Here is a 22295-nt window from a genome sequence, read left to right as displayed (position 1 = left end):
AGTTTTTGTGTAAGGGCATTAAACATGTCAGCTTACAGTGTCAGACCATCCACACTGCATGGAATAGGAACAGGAATGAGAGCAAAGTACACTCATCTCAGTCATTTGATGTCAGTAACGAAGATACAATTCCAGCACTTGAACTAGTCTGGCAGATTGATGTACAGTCATAAATGATGCTTCCTTTCTCTGTGAAGATACAACAGAGTTGAATTCATCTCTCCCAGGGGTCATGAATTACTTTTTGGTAGCATGAATACCACTAGAACATGAAGGGCATGGCTAAAGCAAGAAACAATCACAAGATTGTGATTCTTCACTTGTTTGTAACAGCAACACCTCCAATGGGAGAACTGCTGCAGGAGTACCCGGTTAACATCTGCATTTGTTTCTGGGACAGAGTTCAAGTCACTGAAACATTACACTGCAATTTATTTTAGATTCTTATGCTAGGTAAAGAAACCACTTCTCAGAGTAGCCCATTCCCACTCTGATGGTAAAGAGTTGTGTGAAGTCAATAGTGACTGGTTTTAGCAAGTGCTGCAGTACCTCAGTGACTGCAGTTAGAATAATTCAGAATATATTTGGGACATACACTGGACCTTGACAAGGTCTAAGACTGATCAAAGGAAACAGTGATTCTACCGTGTAGTACATTGTAGACACTTTCATTAGAGAGCTAAATGACCAAAGCTAAGTGGTAAGCTACGCAAGTTCATCAAGTAGATTCCATCTTTGGGGTAATAATATCCAGTTTTTAAGCTCTTCTGTTTTGGTCCTTGACCAAAAAATGTATGTGCTGAGCATCAAGGCTTAAATAAACTCTCAGCATTTCTTTCAAGTTTGCACCAAACAGCATTTAAGCAACCTCAAAATCAGGGTGGTGGTACCCAGTTTGCAAAGCATGGTTTCTGTTGTTTCTCCTCCCCAGGATGAGATACAATCAAGATGTAAATTGAATTCAAAACAAAGTGGAAATAGTTCCACGTGCAATAAGACATTTTCAAGGGAAAGCTATGCAGCAAGCCTTGAATATTCTCCCCTTTCATCCTGTTCTCACCAGCATCACCCTGTCCTAAGCACAGTAGGGTATGTACAGCAATGTGCAGAGACCAGGAATTCCAGCACACAGCAGAGCCAGGATGCTGGAGCAGTTTGTAATGAAGACTTGTAGTGGTATGGAAACCCAGAAATGCTTAAGCTCCTATGAAAAAGACCGTACAGTTCTCATGGTACATCAACAAGATGGACTGGTATGCCAACTAACCTCTATTTTAATATTTAAATTATAACAATACAATAACTAGAAAAGGTCAGTGCTTCAAGTGACAGGTTTTGCCACTTCAATTCCAATATTTTTCCAAAATAAAGATGCGATTAGATCTACACTTGAGCATCAGTAGTGCAATACAGTATCCTTTCCTGAATAAAGGAGCTGAGGTTTATCCACAATAAAAGCTTTAAATAAGGTAGATTGTTGCCATTTATAGATCAATTCTGTATGTTTGATATAAAATATATTGGGAAAGCTTCAACTGACTTATACAATCTACATTTGGCTAAAGCTCCACATAAGCAGCATCAGTGGAAATGAACATCAGAGGTGTACTTAATATAAAACACTTTCAAAACTACTCAGCAACGAATGACAGAAGTTTGGCTAAGAATAACTGAACATCTGAGGTGTGTACCAGACAAAAAGAATGGACCCTGTGGTTACTTGCACTATTTTAATGAAGTAAAAGAAATGCAAGGTTTAGTCCACTTCCATGTCTCCGGGGGGTTTGGTCTGCTGAGGGTTGTCCTTGGCTGGTTCGGGTTTTGTTTCAGCAGCGCTCTGTCCGTTCACTGGCCCGTTGTGTTCCCCGTTAGCTTTGGACTGCCCGTCACTGGGAGGTTCTATCTTCGGCTTGGGCTTGGATAGAATGGGATTACAGAAGCTATCCAGTTCCTAGTGACACAGGTGAGACAGCAAGGTCATTTGGTGGCACAGTAAGTGCTCTCAACTACAATGTCTCTAATTTGTTTCTGGTCCATAATGGCCTGGCAGTTCATTGTCAAGGACCAGACTTCTCTATTCTATCAAATCTAGAAACTCCAAGAAAAGCCTTTCATTACCTGAGGAGCTTGTGATTTGTTACAAATCTGTAGAAATTCTGTAGAAACCTGATGCTGTAACTCAGGGAATTTTAAAAAGGTACTGCTGTAAATCAAGAGCCAGCACTGAGGAGTGCTGTAACTCTTGCTCCCTCTATATAGATCTTTTAATAGCTTTAAAATCTCTGCAGATGTAATATTCTAGCTCATATCTAGGCTAAAATCTGGTTCAGGAAAAACTGATTAGAATGTGCAATAAGTACAATTATTTTTTTTTTACCTTAGATTTTGCTAGTATTTCTGCCACTTTGACAACTGGATCCTGAGTTAGACTGAGTTTGTTCTGAGCATTCATTTTGCTGTTCAACCAATTCATAGCCTCATTAATGTATTTTTCAACTTTATCCATCTCAGCAGGATCTAGGTGGTCGTACTTTTCATCCTAAGGAGAAAGACAGGCATTTGTATCACCAATTAAAATATGCTGCTCATCCAATTAATCTTAGAAGTTACAGAAACACTGGTAACACCTGTAAATTCAGAGATCCATTTCAAGTGGTACCAGGCACCATAAAAACACATAAATCTTTGATTTACATTCTCATGAAGAAGCTCTTTCTGCTACCAATGCAGAACAGCTTTCAAGTGCTCAGGAGCAGAAGTACAACAGCCCTTCTAAAGCAGTGTAAGAGTTAACTTTACAGGATTTGTTTAGGCACAAAAGACTCTGCAGCCAAACTCAGAACACCAATCACTGAATAGCTAAATCATTTGGCTTTACCTTATTTTTGTACGCTTCTACTGCTTTCATAAGGAGCTGAATCTTCTTTCCCAGTTCATTTAGAACTTTTGGCCTCTCTTCATGTTCCATGCATCTTTCCTGGATAGGCTGTCCAAATTTCTGGAATAACAAGCACAAAGATCTTTACAAAACACGTATTTCCTTTAGTCTGCTCTAAGAGTACAGTGCAGCATGGGAAGGAAGGCTGCCTTTAACTCCTTTTCTAACCCGTTCAAACAGCCAAGTCTTTGCATATTGCCTTAGCCCAACAGCAAAACAAAACAGAAGTTTAAACACAGGAATAGTGATTGCCCTTTCTAGGGTTGGTATTTTGCTGTTCTCTGCAAAAAGAGCATTTGGAGCAAAAACCAGTTAGGCTTCAACGGATGCTTTAATTTTCAAGTAATTAATCTGAAAACTTCTAATTTTATCCACTGTTTGCTTTTTCCATCTCCTGAATACTGGTATCCAGGCAGTTGCCTGGATCTATACTGCTACACTACCCAAGGGCTAGACACATACTTCAACTTACTTCAAAGTAGGTAGTTATTCCCCAGAACTCACATTTTCCCCATCAGATCCTTAAAATCTAAAGCATTTAGGGGTTGGTCGTCATTAATAATCAAATGATACAACGGAAGCTACTTTTAAAGCACTCCAGAGCCTTTATTGTTGGATATTAGACCCAAAAATTGGTCTTACTATACATCTATAGATCACTGAGAACAGGAAAATAGAATATATATTTTGGAATGTAATTCTCATTACCCAGGAGTGCAGTCAAACTATTCGAAAGCCTCTTTCAGACTATAAGAAGTCTGACAGAAAATTCCCATTGCAATTAAATCTGTTGTCATTAGTGACAGTCTGCTTAATTTCAACCATTTTCAAATTAGGAGCACAAATCACATTACACTGTACTCCCAGTTGTAAATATTTTGTTCATTTCATAACTGAACATACACAACCTGAACACCCATCCCTAAACATACATGAGTGAGTTTCCTAGAAAACAACTTAAAACCTTACCTTTAATTCCTGAAGCTTATCCATGTATACTTGTTTTGGCTGGTCCTCTCCATCTTCATAAAGCCAATTTTCTGTGTCCTCCAACATCAAGGTCAGCTTGTTTGAATCCTACAAAGCAAGTTATGGACACTCCAAGTCAGAAAGGAACACATAAATGAGACTTCTCTCCACAGCACAAACCCACCCTACTCAAAAGAGGACTACTTCATCAGCTTAAAATATTCAAAGTGACAGTGAAGGAAAACAGTAATTAACAGACTTCAAAGCCAAGATTTTACAGTGATGAGAAAGGCAGGACAGCCCTACTCATGTGATTTGCAGGTGAAGTTTACCAGAGATATAAAATCAGTCCTGAGGCTGTTTAAGACACTGTCTAATACAGACCATGCACTTCTGAGGAGTGTTCCATATTGTTCATTTCCTTTTAATTCCTACCCACTCATGCCACTCAGAAGCTCAAGGTGATCTGTCCTACTTTCCTATGCTGACCATAGGGTTTTTACTTTCTGCCTGCATCCCTGATCCTTCCTTGCCACTGAGGAGCTTTCTCAGGCAGTAAAGAACTCTCCAAGTCAAATGTCAGGTGTAAGTGTTAACTTGAGCCTCAGTGCTGGGGAGCCAAGCCATCTCCTACTCCAAAATCGTCCAAGAGACCCCTGCAGCCTCCACAGAACACACAATCGACATTTATAAATGCAAAGGAACTTTCTGCAACAGTTGAAACATAAGCAAGTTTTACCTCTTCAGTGATAAATTTCTCAAAGACTCCACACAGCTTGTCTCTGAACTCATACACATATTCTTCAACAGCATTCTTAGCATCATTTCGTTCTTTCTCAAGCTTGTCTTGCATCATCATCTTCCCCTAGGGTGGAGAAAGGCACACTTAAAACTGAAAGCATTTTTAAGTGTTAAGCTTAGTGGCTACTCTTGAAACTGCACCAGATAACTTGGCAGAGGCCTGATAATTCACAATTACTGATAAAAACCTCAGTGTAAGCCATCACTGCAAGCACAACCAGAACAGGCTAAGTTAAGTCCAGTGAAATTGAGTAATTTTACCAAAAACCCAAACTGCAACAAAACCCATTACAACTAAGGGCCAACTTCCTAAAGAATTCTAAATTAGTAAGTTGACAATTGCAAGTATTTTTAGATACTTATTTACAGTGACATTAATTTGAGCGGTCACCTCTTTATGCTCCTTACCTCATTTTCTATATAGGAATTGATCAGGTCTTGTCCCAGCTGCCTATAGAGGCTTGCCTGTATAGGGAGGTCAATACTCTTAACTTTTGTTTTAGCCTTTGGCTGGGAGGGATGATCTTGCTTTTCTCCAGAAGCAGCCTATGAAAAGAGTGACACTATTAAGAAACTTCCAGGAATCAAAGTATTACTACATTTATGCTTAAAAAAAAGAGAGACAGATGGAACTAGTTAAGACTGCTACAAATTAACCTTATATAAATTAAGCACCTAATTATTCCTCTGTATTCAAAATCACTATTACCTTAGTTTGGAACCTAACAGGTGAAATTTAATTTCTTTAAAGAGCTGTTAAGAAACTTGTTCAAAAGCTTAAAGCACTGCATATTATTCTTTACAATGTTCCCTAATTCTCCTAAATTCCATCTCCATTATAAAACTAGGTTAAACAGCAAAACCTACTTCAAAGTCTTAATCACGCTACACTGAGAATTACAGTGCTATGGTAGGATTCCTTACTTAACTATTTCAATATAGCTGTCCTCTAAACACAGTCCCATGTTTTCCAAGCAACAAAATCAGTAAATGTGAGAATACTGGGCAAAAATAGTCGTATCAACACTGAATACAAACCTTGGTTTCAGTTCCAGGATTTTCAGTTTCCTCATCTGCTTGGTTCTGTTGTTCAGCTTGACTTTTCTGCACACCTTCTTCTTGATCAACCTGCATTTTATCCTGCAGAGAGTTACATAACTGAATGCAAAGGTTTGCTGTAAGATTTAGGACTGCTATCAACTACAGTAAATCACAGACAACACATTAACTTCAGAATCTATCTTAAAACTTCATGCTTTGTCATGTTTAAACAGGCATTTTTATGTAGTATTTGTATTTTTATCTTCCAAATTAAATGAAAATTCTACTCTGCTGCTTGATGTTGCTATCTGTCCCCATTACATAATTACACTAGGCCTTGTGAGTACCCACTTTAAACTAGAAACAAATACATATAAAATGAAACCAAAGAACATTCTAGCAACACACCACCAACACAGGAAACAACAATGGATTCTCTATGGAACAGCCAGAACTTTGACCTCCTATCATTTCTGACGTAAACCTTAAAGTTGGTGACCCAAAGCAGAAATAATTTAATCACTGCAATTATTACCTGCATCTGTCTCACAAGAAAGTAAAATCAATAAAAATTAGCTTCTGTAGTAGTAGCCTCTTGGGACAACTATCTTCCCTCCTTGCCTCCCAAAATAAAGCAAGCCTCACTTACATTTTTCTGTAAGTTTATCACTCATGCCTTATTCTAAATTTAACAATCTGAAAGATGGTTAAATTACTAGTGCAGATCACTTGGTTTAAGTAATACAGCTCCATGTCATCAATGAAAAACACTTTTAATGACATAGTAATGGGTAAGCCTGAAGTTACCAGGATGATTGTAACACTCAGAGACCCAGAGCATTAGTAACTAACAAGCTGTAGCTGAGGTCTGAAAGGTCCAAGACTGTCTACACTACAAGAAATCAATGTTTCTGAATTCACAAACTACATATTCAGGTAGAATAATTTGCCACTAGTTCTGCAAAAAAAATAAACCCAATTGTTTAAGGATTTTAAACTCTAGCACAGGTGCCTATGTTGCAATTTAAAGTGAGAAACAAGAAAGCTACTTCTACAAATTTAAAGTTTTGTCACTTCAGAGTAGGAAAAAAGCAGTATCTAAATACTCATTTGCTGTTCTTACTGTTCACACAGAAAAGCCAACCACTGGAAGTGCTCTGCCTACAGGAAACAGCTAGAGAGGGGATAATGAGACAGACACCACAAACCTCCTCCTCAGAGTCGAGGGGATCATCCTCAATACTGAAAGGTAATTGCTGACAAGCACCAGTGTAAAACAGAAGATGTGTTAGATGAATGAAGCACTACAAATGGAAAGCCTGAGCATGGAAGCAGCTACTCTCATACTGAATTCAGCACACTCCCAGTAAGCTCCATATGCCTTTTACACTAAATGCCAGCTCCAGCACTTCCAACCTTTGTTCCCTTATTATGAACATCATACATGGAGCACTTGCCCACAAGGAACTGCACCATGCACAGCATTTCAAATATGCCCACATTCCTGGAAGGCAGTGTAGTATGTAAGAATTTGCTTATACCAATTATGTAATACTAGCTGTGTAACCATTTGCTTTAGTTCCTGTAGAATATCCAACTAAAGTGGGAGAAACTAAGACCAAATCTTAGGAGAAAGGCTGCTGGGATCAGTGCTGGTGTTGCTGTTTCCAGCTCCGAAGTGTTCCCTGGTACCCAGTCGTCAACTCTACACTGCCAAGGGGCACAGCTGCACCTCACAGGGAGCTACTAGCAGGAGGCAGTGCAGTTTTCCATGTGTAAAGAAATACTATGTACTTTATACTCATTGAAAACACAGTTTGTGAAGAAAAACTTTTAGAATTAATTCGTCAACAGATCTCATTAAATAGGCTGCCTTTTGCTAGCAACACTAGATAATGCTACGACTAGTAGAGAGATTATAAAGAATAATGAAAAAACTGTTTATTTTTTAGGATCTGTTTTTCCATTCTTTGTTCTTAGTGCCACACTCCACCAGCACTTAAGCAATAAACATGAAGAAATGTGTTATATAACCAAAGAAGTAATTTAAGGGTGGAGAAGCAGTAATTGTCAGAAGTGAAACAGAGTGATTTACCCTGCAATTACGGGCTCTATTGTCAGAATGGCAGTGTAGATGTTTACAAGCTTTACATACCAGCTCCTCATCTCTGCCTTGGTTCTTACTTGCTGACTCAGTGTCCATGGGGGTGTCGTTGTGATCCCCCTCGATGCTCTGCTTCTCGATGATGGACGCGTTGGCCACGCTGAACAGCCCGTGGATGTTGACGCGCACTTTCACCTTCACCTTGGAGTTGTCGCCGTCATGCTGGGGACCAACATTCTGAATAGTGAAACGCCCTTGGAAACAACAGAGGTGGCTTTAATTGGTGTCCCAAAATGCAGAGAAAGAGGAAAAAAAAAACCAAACATATTCCTTTAAGGCTGTTAATTTAAACAGCAACTTCATGTAACTGGAGCTATTTGGAAACTTTCTACTCAATTGACAATCCTACAATGTAAGCTGCAGGTAGATAAACTAAAAAAAGCTGGTTCCCCAATTATTTTCAGTTCACTGATAATTAATAAGATGTTTTTGCTTTATCTCTATTTCATAAAAAAACAAGACAGTACTTTGCTAGATGTTCTACTTCTCTGTTGCCTTCTGTAACCACCACACTAGAGAAACTACTCTGATTCATCTCAAATGGTTTCTTTTGTCCACGTAACTCAAACTTCACACTGAAAAATAAAACGTTAACAGAGATAAAAGATTGTTTGAATTGGATAACATGGCTGCACTACACTTTTTGGAGAATGAACAGTGCTTAGGCAAAGTTTCTGAAAGCAGTGGGGTTGATACTTTATTTTGCAACTTGCTGAAAATTTAAGTTTAGATGATGTGCATGTGTAAAGGAGAATGTTTCCTCCTCAATACTACAGACTTCTTGCACAGACAGCCAAACAGCAGCAAGTTTGTACCTGATTCATAAATCAGTGAATAAAATAATAAATTAAAGACCTCAAAGAGTGTACTAATAACTGCAAGTAAGGCAGCATTTAGCTAACAAGAAACTTATTTATGCCATTTAGCTCTTTAGACTCTACTACAGATGCTTAAATTGAGGAAACACCTGCATTTTATATTCTTAGATTAACAGAAAGAGACATGACAGATAGCATGAAACAAGTTATCTGTCCAGACAGGCAACAGCTCCTTTGATGCAATTTCTTCGAAAAATCCAGGCTGGCAGGCACGTAAGATCCTTATCAATTTCATAGAAACTGAAAGAACCACACAACAGAGCACTAAACTTTTGTGCCTGCTTCTTTTGAAGCATTCAGAAAAGAATGCAAAGATAGATGGAAGGAAGAAGGCAGATTTTTTTTAGTCATGTCAAACAGAGATGTCAATATGGTTTGCTCACTAGATTTGAATCAAGAAGCCTGGGCTGAGCCTTTCCAAAGGACCTAAGCTTTTCTGTAAGCTAGAAAATATGGAAGGAACATATCTTACAAGAAAGGAGAACCACTTTTTCCTGCATCAGCAGGAGTTAGGGATGGGGGTTTTATTCACATGTCCTTACCTATTCTGGAATCAGGATAAGGCACTTCATGTGGATGGGTATAATAAGCTTCCAAGTCAAAAGGCTCTTTCTTGTGGAAAGTAATTACTTTTGAGAATGGAGCAGCATGGTTTTTACTGAAGACTTCACATTCCCTAAAGCAATAAACATTAGATAACATTAAACCTCTGAGCATAACTTCATGGATAATCAAAGTCAAGGTATTTAACCAAGCAACAAAGTGATTTAATTTAAATCAGTTTTTAACAAGAGCTGGAGGTGTAAGGCCTCTAGGTCTCAATGCTGGAGTCTGCATTTTATGCCACACTTATTAAAAATTAGACAACTTCACCCCAAATATTTAATTGTGTTTCCAATTGTTAATCAGTAACTGGAACCCAAAAGGTGAAATGCTAAAAAAGAAAATTAAAATTTTAAGTGTTCAAGTGCATGACAGCTTCAAAGCCTGAGGTCCATTTTTTTTCTCCAGCTCAACATTTTTCTTTATATCCAAACACCAGTGTTTTGTAGGTACTGTACAACTTACCCTGTTCCTTCTTCATAAGATGATTTCCATCTCAATGTTATAGAGTAAGGAACAACATCTGTGATGGAAAACTCACGCACTTTAAAAGCTGGAGAAAGAATTGCACACTAGGGAAAAAAAAAAAGACCAAAAATGTATTATACCCATGCAGTCAAATAAATGGCAAGTCCAAGAATTAGTACTTATCATATAGGTCATATGGAGGTCCTGCTTATCACAGACATTTTTAACAGAAACTTCCTAGAGTCAACTGAACTGAAAGACTTAAGTAGTAGTTATTTCCTCAGTGATTTCCAGTAAAGATACCCAGCAAAGGTCCCAAGAGATAACACAGAAGAGCAACAGCAGAATTTAAGTCCTCAGATTTAACAGGTCTTTTCAGCAAGCCCATCCTTTTAACATGACACAGCAGCAAATTAATGAATCTAATAGAATAATTTCTGACATGGTCACTGTCACCAATTAGTGAAAGAACAAGTAAGACTCTGCATCTTGTTTGAGTTGCAGTACCTTCTGCTTGTGGTTAGCTGTATTTCATTAGTACACTATGTTAGAGAAGCAATACTAAAGTTTTATTTCAGGAACTATACCTGTAAGGCACAGCCTCTTGCCACAGCTTCATCAGCATTTAGTGTGGTGCTTATCTCTTTACAGAAAAAGTTAGAGATCTGTTCCTTCACTGCTGGAATTCTAGTAGCCCCACCTACTATTTCTATACTGTAGATATCTTCACGCTGAAGTTCTAGAAAAGAGAGTGCATGCCCTTAAGTTATGATCAAGATACCAGAAAGTTATCTTTGGACACAAAAAAGAAGAGAAAAAAGGACAGAAGTTCTCTTATTATCTAGACATGGTGACAAGCACTGAATATATTTTATGGCTGACAAGATCTTTAAAACTCTTTGTCCCTCCTGTACACTAGAGTTTTCTAGTTGCATAAACCTGGGGAATGCAGAAGCCAAGCATCAATGAGAACAGCTGTTCTTTAAAATGTGTTGTCCATGTGCATCCCCTTTCTGCTGAGCATGAACTCAGAAGGGTGAAATTGGGTCTTCTGCACTACTGGACAGTACCTCACCTCTCCCAAACAGGACCAACAAAATGAAATCCAGACAGATCTCATTTTATGTCTGGTTTAATTTTGCTTGCCAAAAGAGAAAAGAAAACATTTAAAGCCAATATAGCCAATAAATAGCACACTGAGCTTGAAGGTTACCTTTTAAATTCTGTAATCAGAATATGTGTATTAAGTCATTTCAAACAAATGTCAGTCCTTGAACAGCTCTGCTCAGCAGTTATGCAGGTTTTTAATTCCTGTATTTGCTATCTAGCCAAGTCACAAAATCAGCAGAATTCTTCCCTTTCTTTTAGTTAAAGGTCTAGAATTGGGGGTAAAACCTTTCCTGTTGAAGTCTAATTCTCTCCTTTACTCTACATTAGGCAAAAAAAAATTACTTTGTTATTGGCACATGCTTTAGGTAATTCATTTTAACAATATACTGCCGAATTACCAGGTCAGTGAGGACATGTAAGTATCACATGGAACAGGCTGGCCAGAAGGTTGCAGTAAAGAGTAATATCTTTTACCATCATCATTTTTTCTTGGTTTTTTGGTGTTTTTTAAAATGCCAACCTTTTCCATGACACAGGGTGAATGAGGGAGGGTCAATAACCAAGGTTGCAGAGTATCATGTGCACTAAATGAGGCGGGAATGGGATCATGCATTCATGGCAAGCATATGAATGGAACTTACATTTAACTTTTCAGTATTTAGCTTTGCAATTCTAATAAATACAAAAATACATTGAAAAGATAATCATTAAAGAGATCAGGAATGACTGGATGACTAGCAGCACCTCAAGTAACTTCTACTTACTGGCTTGTTCCATGGCTGCTCTTAGAGGAGGCTCCACTCTGGCCAGAAGGGCAGCACACAACTGCTCGAACTGAGCTCTGCGGGGCAGGGAGAGTGCTTGGTGTTACTAGGCTGCTCAGAGACCACAACCCTCTGCCCCTCAGTGGGAACAACACCCAGTACCTGTTCATCTTACTGGAGACATCCAGGTCATTCATGAAGCACTCAATATTGAGTGGAAGGTCAGATGCATTCGCACTCATCAGCTTCTTGAGCTTTTCACATTCCTGATACAATCGCAGCAGCGCTCGGGGATTCTCTTTTACATTCAGTTTGTATTTTGTCCTGAATTCTTCAGAGAAGTAATCTACTAAAGCCTCATCAAAGTTCCTACCACCTACGAAAGGGTCAAAGGTAGTGGCCAAGACCTGGCAGAAGTCAAAGAACAAGTTCAGCAGTTAATAGACAAGGTTTGTTCTGTGTCGTTTACTCAGCGCAGCAAGACGTGCCATCATTGCCTTCCACACGGCTTCAGACAGCATTTGGTACCAGAGACAGGCCCAGAAAAGCATTCAGCCATTAGGAGGTCACAGACAAAAAAGTTCCAAACCAGGAAGCAAAGACTGTTCAGCTCTGCTTCCCATCCCACTGGATTTAGACTTTGAACTGTCATGGATGACACCAAAAAACCCCCAACATCTCGGAGCAACTCAAGACAGTCAAGAATCTCCCATGAGTGAGTCAGTCACACAACTACAACACTTAGGAGGCTCCCTGAATATGCAGGTATTTCAGGGATGTGACACAAAAACTGTGCAGTGTCCTTAATTACAAAACCACACTTCAGGATGCTTCACTTCTGCATTTTACAAAAACTGACTTGATGAAATAGCCAAAATCTAACAGAAAAGTTTTGTATTCCCATTTAAAAATATTTTCTATTGACTTTTTTTAAAAAACACCCTAATCTTTCCACTCCACAGAGCAGTATTTTGAGTTTTAAATACTTCAGGCTTTTAATGTATGACTTAAAAGATTACCTTCAGTTTTCCCTTGTTGAAAGCACAGATGGAAACCTGATATGCAGAATGCCCCATATCTACAAAGACCACATTTCTTGGCTTCTCTTCCAAGGCTGGCAGATCTTGCTTGTATATTCCATAAGCTAATGCAACTGGAAAACACCAACCCATGGAAGGTAAGGGCAAGCCACACACAGCTGCACACAATGCATTAAAAGCATCATCAAGAGAGACACTGCCCATGTTTACCCTTTCTAAACACCTTCATAACTCTTACTAAAACCATGCTGAAAACACATTTTTCATTGGCAAGAGCGAAAGAGATGTCAAGTGAATTTTTAGAACTAATAAAACTCACCCTGTATTTCAATTCTTCTTGTAGCCAAAGTAACAGTGAAATTTGTGAAACTGCACAGATTAAGACTCATTGCCTACACCTCTCCCTTGAAATGCCTTACTTTCAGAATTTTTTACCTTAGCTTTGAAAAATTCAGACATGCCCAAGAAATAAAGAAAATTTTTGGAAGACTAGCTTACATTAATCTAAGCATTCACTACCACTCATTTGGAAAGCTTTTTGAGACTTTCTAAAAGCAAAGAGAACCAGGGAAAAAAAAATTGATTTGCCCTAGAATTCACCAAAATCAGAAGAGGGGAGTAAATTACTTTACAGGAACAGTTTCTTTCCAAAGCTATTCCCAAGTGTGACTGTGCTCAGGTTGGCAAACCCCAGCTCTCAAGGTGCCTCCCAAGTGCTGCACACCACCCCAGTGCTGTGTTTCCAGTTCCCAAACTGGATTGGGCAGTACTAGCCTGGACAGCTCTCTCCCAAGCTCCCCATTGTGTAACAGCTGTGTGTCATCACCCTCGCATTCAACAGCCTGAACGGCCTTGAAGGACAAAAAATGTCCTGGCCACTCACCTGCTGTAGTTTCATTCATCAGCTTCAGACAATTTAATCCTGCAATCTGTGCAGCTGCCATTACAGACCTTCTTTCAGCATCAGTGAAGAAACTAGGGACCTGTTTCCAAAAATAATGACATTGGGTATTATAGGATATGGATTTTTTAATTTGGAGTAGTCAAGACTTGCCCATCAAGCTATCCCAAAAATGTCATTACCACAAGAAACTGTTACAAGCTAACCTCAAATTAATAAGCCTGTCTGAATAAAACAGCTAGCCAATTCATTTTAGTGAGTATTTTAATTAAAAGCTCAAAATATAGCAAAAATGAAATGGCACCCAGGGTTTATTTTAAATCAGATTTTAACACACACAAAAAAAATTTCTGAAAATGTTTTGTCAGATTGTTTTTATGAGTCTTTCATCCTAAAATCATCACCAGTTTCTGGTAACATTTGTGCAGGACAAAGCCAACCCAACAAATACACCCAGCCCCACAGTAAAGCCAATGGCAGAAGCACCGCAGCGATGCTGCGATCAAACTTGAACCTGCATCCATTTTTCAGGTATCACTGCCACCACAGTGCCAGCTTACAGTGTGCTGCAAGGTTCAGTGCCACCAAAAATAGCCACAGCAGGATCAGAGCCCATTTAGGATCTGGCTGCAATCAGCTGGCACCTCTTCAGCAGACACAGAGCTCCATTTTGTTGTGTGTTTTGCTGGCTGCCACCGTGGGGCATTGCCAAGGATCCCTGGGTGTGTGGGAGGTATTCTCCCAGTGTCTTTGTACGCCGTAAGGAAGCAAGGAAAAAGATCAAAGCAGATTTTTAACAGCTGAAGTACACAGCTTTCCAGTTCCCATGTCTCTGCCTGACAGAGAAGGCATAACTGCAATCTTTCATACCCAAACTTCCCACCAGCGCCAGTAAACAAAGACCACGTGAAAAGCAGACACAAGACTTGGTATCCAACAAAATGACTACAAAGCCAAGTAGTTTGGGCATGTGAAATTATCCAGCATGACCCTCAGAGCCCTAAGCTCAGGTGACTGTCAACTGCACTACAACAGTGCTAACCAAGGTAACAAGAAAGAAAATCACCATGAATTTAGGAAGGTTCTTTGGAAGCAAGGAGGATATGCCTACACCTAGGACAGTTCCCATTTGTAAAAGAACTGCAGAAATCAGAAATATTGTGTGTAGCCCTTAGAGACAGACAGACAGGATCAGCTTAAGCACTGTGTCCTTTCTGAAAATACACTCTTGATCTAACAACTTTTTCATCTCCTCACAAGTGCTTCAAGAAGTTTTCTCATTTGGAAAACCTGTAACAAAGGCCAATTTTTTATATGATATGGCCAATGATATGATTTCTATCCACTACTTGTACCTCTTACCATTGCACCATGATATAAATGGTCCTAGCTTGCATAAAGCTGCCTATGGACTGCAATAAATATACCACAACTTACTGAAATCACACAGTCAGCCACTGGTTTCTTCAAAGCACTTTCTGAAGTCTCCTTCAGTTTGGCCAGCAGCATTCCTGTGATCTGTTCCACTGCAAACAGTCTCTCTTCATCCAGGTACCTCACCTGAAACAGACAATTGCAATTCTCATCAATCTTTCAAGATGTGCAGCTTGGACATTATTTGTGATGTTGAGCATCCAGCTCTAGACACAAGTAACTCCCTGTCAACTGATCTGTGCTCCCTATGACAAATCTTCAACAGTTCAGTTCTGGTTTTTTTTTTTTTTTTTGTAGGAAGCTTAACACCTCATTTATTTCAAGGGACTATTCACAATGATACAGTATTTCTGCTGCTTATGTATTTTAAATTTTAAAAACAACAGCAACAAAAGAGAATAATACACATAGGATCACACTGTCCTATAACACAAGCTAAAAATACAAGTTTTGGAGCAAGCCCAAGGAACATTTGCTTCCTGCAACAGTCACTCAAGCACAGGAGGCAGGGAAGGTGTAAACCAGGCAATTCCAACAGTACTGCTCTGCTCAGGAAATGCAGCTGAATTCTCAGCCTTCATGGGAGGTTCTGTGTCCTGAATTCCTAACAAGCTATCTCTCTCCAACAATCTCAAGCACTCCTGCCATTTAGTTTGAAAGCAAATTAAAAGTAACTTGTTCAAATTTCACATTCAGAGTATTATGTTGTTTTCCTGACACTTAGTCTCTGCATGTCTGATGGGAACTAATAATCTCACACTGTAATTATACAGGTTTGAAGGTAAATCTAGTAAGGGGAAGTGAAAAGCTAATATGACTATGGAAAATTAATATGATTGATGATGGATATCTTGGAGAAAGTACAGACTTATTTAGAGACACAGAAATGTATTTAGTTTTCTAAAGGAAAATGTGACCACAGAGGAAGTTAAGTGACAAGGGCCCAAAGCACTCATCTCTACCACCAGAGAGATTCCACCCAAAGCTCTCACTCACCTTTACTCCTACAGAGCCATTTGGCATCTTCTGAAGTTCATAGGGAAGTTTAGCCCTTTCAGCTTGTATGTAAGGATCTTCAAATGCTCTTCCATGCAGTTTTTTGAAGCCATGCACTGCATTTTTTACGTTTGTGACGATCTGTGGCAAAGATATTTTCATTATCCATGACATTCTGATACAGAGAACTGTGCAGAAAGGAATTTCTTATGTTTGGTTTAATGCATACACTGACCTGTGTCAAACCCCACACATTCACCGAAAAGCAAAGTGTGAGGAGAGAGAAATAATCATCTACTTTTTAATCTATGGCCTCTATTAAAATAATTCATATGTACTTCTCTCTGTAATATCCATTAACTTGCTGCCATCAATTTTCACTGTCCTTTTTATTTTAGAGGAGCTTTCTGATACAGCATGAAATATTTAAGATCCTATATTGTTGCAGTGGCTGCTTGCAGGAACTAATGAAGTTATTACCTACATTAACCTTAAATGAACCTTCAACAAATTAACACATTTCCCTTCCTTTAAAGTTCTCCTCTAATTCAGATCCCATCTGGATATAAAGCCTTCCCACACCTATCGTCTCATCAGTGTTTTAACCTAGTTATTTTCAGGACATGCTTTTAACCAAAGAAAGGACCAAAACAAACTAACCCCAGTGAACACAAGATTTAAGCTATCAAAAGAAGTTACTGCAGGACAATATTCTCCAAGATTAACTTGTTTATCAGCCAAAAAAATTTTTGATCCATTTACCTGGCTCTTTGCTGCATTCCCAATGGCTCGGGTCTTGGATCCTAAAGATATACATGCTCTAAGTAAAAAAAAAAAAAAAAAAAAAAAAAAAAAAAAAAAAAAAATTCAGCTTTAAAAGAAAACATCAAATATTCCTGTGGTACTTTACAACACCCACAAAAATTCAAGCAGCAGAACACGGATGTGCTAAATTACAGCATTACTGCATGAAGCACCAGAACCTGAAGAGGAATTAGTTATTTTGTTCTTTGTAAATTAGTTTAGAAATAGCAATCAACTGCAAATGTTGTCATTCTAAACGCATTTAAAGAATTCTGTAAAAGTTTAAATGTTCTACAGATCTTATAATGAAGCAAAGGAATTGATGGTAACTTCTGGGTCACAGGTTAAAACCTAAGAAGCCAGTGAGATTTATCAAAACCCTGAACTTCACCGGTCAGGTTCTCTTGACTCAACAACCCTTGAGTCTAAGGCCACATCCACTCTCCAAGAGCCCTTAGCAACAATGCTAAGACAACAATTAAAAAACCCACAAACCTCGGGAGCTGAACGAGCTGGTAAGTGCTTCCACAGCTGAGGAGTACCAGGTACATGCAGCAAACAGGCAGGAGGGGACAGAGCTGGGGACAGCTCCCAGGCACCCAGGGCTTGGGCTGTAATCCACAGCTCCCTGCAGCTCCTTGGCTACCACTGAACACCCCCTAGATGAGCAAAGGCTGCCTCAGGCCCCAGCCACCATCTGGCCCCTCAGCACTGCCTTTGGAAATGTTTTTTTCCATTCTGGAAGTTACTAACATCACACCTTCACATCACAGACCTGAAATACAGCTCTTCCCCAAAAGGCAGCTGATCAGGCTATGACTGCTCAGGAGTACCACAGAAACCCAGATTTCATACAGCTCAAAATAATTGTTTAATGAATGCATAAAGGTCACTCGAGCAGACTGCTTCCTGCTTTCTCTCCATCACTGAGGCCACTGCAATTTGACAGTATTTTCTAGCAACTTCTTCTCTGTGACATCCAAAACCTTCTCCAGATTTGACTGCTGCAAACACACGAGGCATTACCCTGCATTTCAAAAGTCTAGTTCAGCTTTCACAAACAACTTCTATAATTTTTAACGTCACAACGTTGCAGTTTTCAATTACTCCTTGTGATAATTAGTGGAAGTCAGATAATCGAGCGATTTCCACAGCAAGCAAATGATTTACAAACTGATGCTATTGCATCACATCTTTTCAGTGCAGGAATCTGCCTCTGCTCACAGGCAGCACCACTTGCACATGACCCCATGCAGAGCATGAAGCACAGCCACAGCTCCTGCCATGGGTTATTTCAATTACTCACTTCCAGCACTGGGGGATGGATGCTTTCTCCCTCCTGCTGCTGGGAAGCAGAGATGTCAAAAAAATAAATGTGCCCTCCTTGGCTTCAAAAAACTCAGTCGTTTCCAAGATTCCTTATTACATCATCTTAATTACAGCATGTGATCATATTAATCACACCTGTGTGATTAAGCAAAATAAGTTCTGAGGTATCAACAACTGTCTCGTTTTTCCACAAACCCAAGTGGTGAGGCAGAGCACCTGAAAGGGCCATTTGCCACGAGTTTAAGGTGCCAGAAGCACTGGAAATGTGTTAAACAGACCCACTGAAGTTCCCAGTTCAGGGAAAGCTGAGTGTCAACTAACTTTCAAAGAGATACAGGGCCAAAGGCCAGGAAATACCCAAGTTCTCCTGAAATGCATGGTTTTTTGGCAGAATCTTTTCCCCTTCTTTGTGAAGTATTTGTGCTACAGCTTCCAAGATGACACATGGTTGTGCTAACACTGGCAATCCCAAGCACTGGATTACAGAATATAATTAACTAATAGCTAATTCAAGTACCTGCATGATGTGAGCACCTCCCCAGAACCATTCACATAAGTTCATTTATTGTGCTGCTATGTGCAATAAGCAAAGTTTTGATGATTGAAGACGTAGATCTGTCTACATCACGCAAATCCCACTTGAAGTAAAGACTTAGCTACTATGACAAACTTACATAACACTAGTGAACCTGGTACATTTCTATTTACCCTTGTTTGATTTCTCTCAAGACAGTAGCGTTAGAAAAGAGGTTCCTCAAGGTCTCCTGTATTACTACATTTTGAAACAGAAAAGGTCAATGAAAACGTCACAAAGTGTAATAGCTACCGTCTTTAAGTGTATGTACATTCCAGATGCTGAAATTGCTAACTTGAACCTCTTTCATAATCACTTTCACTCTTGAAAGTACAGTTAATCAGATATTAGGGTGAAAAATATCAAATACAGGTAAGCCTACCGGCAAAGAACACACTCCAAAAATAGCTAAAAATTGGAAGTACTGTTCATCACGAGGGGGAAGAAAACCGCAGCTGCCTGAGGATTCTCTGGGCAACAATTTCATGGGATACTTTGCATTTGAAAGGCCAGAGAATTTCAGTTCTCACTGCATATCCAGTGCACAAGGATAATTGCTTCCTGAGACTTAATACGAGAAGCATATTTTTCTAAATGCTAAAAAGAATTTTCAAGACTATTGCCATTAAAACAGAGGGCATGCTTTTCGTCAATCAACTTCTTTGTATTTTTAAAAATCAACTTTTTAGAAAGCAAGCCTACATTTCTCTGAGACCAGGGCAGCAGTGCTGAAGTTACTACAGTCTCGCACAGCAGAAACAGCTTTCTCTTTTAGCTACAAGTCCCTTTGTAAAAAGAGAAGCATCATCCAACCCCCGATTTTTATGAGTATTACACGAATTCCTGAATCCTCCTTCAAAATTATGCACAGATGGAGCTCGAAAAATCCCAGACGTATCCCATAGAAACAGAGGAGCAAAATCTCCACCTACTCTTGCGTCTCCCATCATCACGGACGTTGCCCAGTGCCCCCCCCCGCTTTCCTCGCCAGACCTCGGTATTCCAGGGCCAGCAGATGCGGTGCAAGTAAGAACAGGTTTAAAGAAAGGGAACTCATCGCGCCGCTTCCCTGCCGAAACAACCTCCTCCTCCTCCTCGCCAGTCTCGCCACCGCTCATGTAATTGTTCATGGAAATGCTCCCAGCCCTGGCAGCCGTTCCAGAGTTGGGGAAACACATGCACTCCACGGGGATCTCTGGCTCCCCGGGAGCGGAGCGCTGCGAGGACAGGAGCACCCCGAGCCCGCGGAGCCGCACAGCGCGGGATTTCAAGGACGCACCCCCGGACACACGCGCGCTTCCCGGCACACGCGCCCGCGGGAAGGAGCGCGCTGCCGGCACCGCCGCGCCGTGCGCGGGATCCCGCGGGGACACGCGGGAGGGGCAGCCCGGGCGCGCCGGTACTCACGGCGTGCAGCGGTCGCTGTACTCGTTGGCGATGGTCTCGATGCCGCCGCTCCGCGCCACGCCGATGTAGCAGTTGAGGAAGCCGAGGTCGATGCCCACCACAGACATGGCTGCGCCCGGTGCTCCGCACGCCGCTGGCACTGGGGCTGGGACCGGCCGCGGCTCCGCGCCCGCCGCTCCCCCACTGCGGAGCGCCGGCACCAACCGGCAGCGGCCCCGCCGTGCGCAGGCGCCGCCGGCGGGGAGCCCGCCCGGCCCCGGCGCCGCCTCGGCTCTTTCCGGCAGCGCTCGGGCGGCGCTGCCCTTCCAGAAGGATCTGGAACGGGAGGGATGCGGGCGAGCGGGGAGGGAGCCGAGAGGGAGCGGCGCCGCCCACAGCACCACCCCGCGCCCGCGTCAGCGCTGCGGAGGCACCGCCCCGCCCGCCTGGGAGCGCGGCCGAGCCGGCCTGTGGGTGCCACACGGCCCCGGTTAATGAGATTATAACAAGCCGGAGCAGTTACTGCAGAGCGGCCATCGGGGCCATGAGCTCGGCCGTGCTGGGAGGGAGGCGCCGCGGAGCTGCCGTGAGGGCAGATGGAAGTGGAGCAGCCCGAGGTGCAGGGTGAGCCCTGTGGTGGGAGCTGTGTCCGACACTGAGGGGGGGATGCTCCCGGGGCCTCCTCCTGCCAGGGACAGGCAGAGTTTGGGCCATCGGGTCCTTCATTCCGCCCATTGCAAACCCCGTCCCCGGCTGAGGTTTCTATTTCCAGAAACAGCCTGGTCTGTTTTCTCTCCCTGAGGGAAAAAAGCCATTCCGAACCCCAAGTGTCTCTGCTCACCCCACGTTTTATGGGTATCGGGTATTTGTTCGAAATGTCAATTTCTTGGATTGAAACTCCACAAAACAAACCTACAGGCTGTAAAAGTTCCCTAAAGTATTTATTTGCTTCTGAAAATGACACTCACAGCAATGTGACGTCTTTGTGACACAGCATGTGACACTGCACTGCACGGTTTTGTTCCACTGGAGAGATTAAAAATAAGCACAAAACGACTAAACTAGTTTAACATCCCTGTCAAGAGGCTTGATTATCTCTCCCATTTGTCACAGTTTGAATGGTCTACTAAACAACCAGAATTTTCCTAATGAAAAAATGTTATTTTCCTCTAAAAACCTCCAGAGTCAAGAGAAACCACTGGTACACAGAATTATTTGGGACACAACTATTCTACCTGCCTTAATTATCTAATTTTTACTTGCTAGGCTTAGGATCAGAAAGGCAAACCAGGTCCAGTCCCATCTACAGCAGCCAGGGAGGCAGATCCCCCAACTGCAATTCCTGCTCTCCTCTTTTCCACCCGTTAGAAAAACACTGATTCAAGGTAGGGCAGCACGACTGAATAGAAACCTCGGGGGCAAAGAGATTAAATGCAAATGCTCCCGTGTGGTTGTGCAACCCAAGCCAGCTGGTTTGAAGCTGCACCGGCAGAGCAGACTTGTGCAAACATTCCTGACAGCCACCAGAAAGTGCCAATGGATTTTTTATTTGCTTTATCAGGAGACAGAAATGAAAGTATAGAGTAAGCCAAACTCTTGGAGGCATGTCCTAAAAGTCGTCTGTGTGCTTAAGTGTCAGGCTGATGCTCAGGCTGTGAGAATGAACAAAACTCAGTCCAGCCAGATAAACAACAGACTTACCTAAGCACAGCCCCTCTTCTCATCCTTCACAATCTAGCAATCTGGGGACTGGAGGTGCCCCAGACTTCCCAATTCTTGGCCTGTGGATCACGTCTGGTATTTTAGCAGCTCAAGAAAATATTTATAGAAACTCCATGAGCCAAGGGTTTCATGTCAAACTTAATGGCTGGGGTGAAATTTGCTTTGATTTCTTTGAAACCACACATTTAAATAAAGACCTCCTAAATGCTTCTGTGGGATCCTAAGTTATCAATACTTCATAGGGTTTGGTCTTTCCCTCTTGAAAATTATTACCTCAGAAATAAGAGTCGTATTATTTATGTACATGCTAGGATTTATCCTCAATATTGAGAAGAATCCTCAATTTTTAATTTTCTCAAGCAATGCTGTACTA

The 22295-nt window shown here is 41.1% G+C and overlaps 1 protein-coding gene across 1 annotated transcript; it reads right to left on the bottom strand.

Annotated features, from left to right (window-relative positions):
* Nucleotides 1–1256: 1256 nt before the first annotated feature.
* Nucleotides 1257–20448, bottom strand: HSPA4L (heat shock protein family A (Hsp70) member 4 like). The gene is made up of 19 exons (XM_033059854.2): nt 20222–20448; nt 16870–16927; nt 16108–16248; nt 15115–15237; nt 13660–13759; nt 12756–12889; nt 11899–12143; nt 11737–11813; nt 10450–10601; nt 9860–9966; nt 9334–9467; nt 7905–8107; nt 5747–5848; nt 5117–5254; nt 4647–4772; nt 3908–4015; nt 2879–2998; nt 2378–2539; nt 1257–1951 (listed from the first exon to the last, which is right to left on the bottom strand). Exons 1-19 carry the CDS (start codon nt 20326–20328, stop codon nt 1757–1759), a joined length of 2532 nt encoding a protein of 843 aa, XP_032915745.1. The 5' UTR covers nt 20329–20448; the 3' UTR covers nt 1257–1756.
* Nucleotides 20449–22295: the final 1847 nt, after the last annotated feature.

This window comes from Catharus ustulatus, chromosome 5 (genome assembly GCF_009819885.2).
Source record: "Catharus ustulatus isolate bCatUst1 chromosome 5, bCatUst1.pri.v2, whole genome shotgun sequence".
Taxonomy (NCBI): Eukaryota; Metazoa; Chordata; class Aves; order Passeriformes; family Turdidae; genus Catharus; species Catharus ustulatus.
The sequence above is the reverse complement of the archived record's forward strand: the minus strand, read 5'-3'. Positions and strand labels throughout refer to the sequence as shown.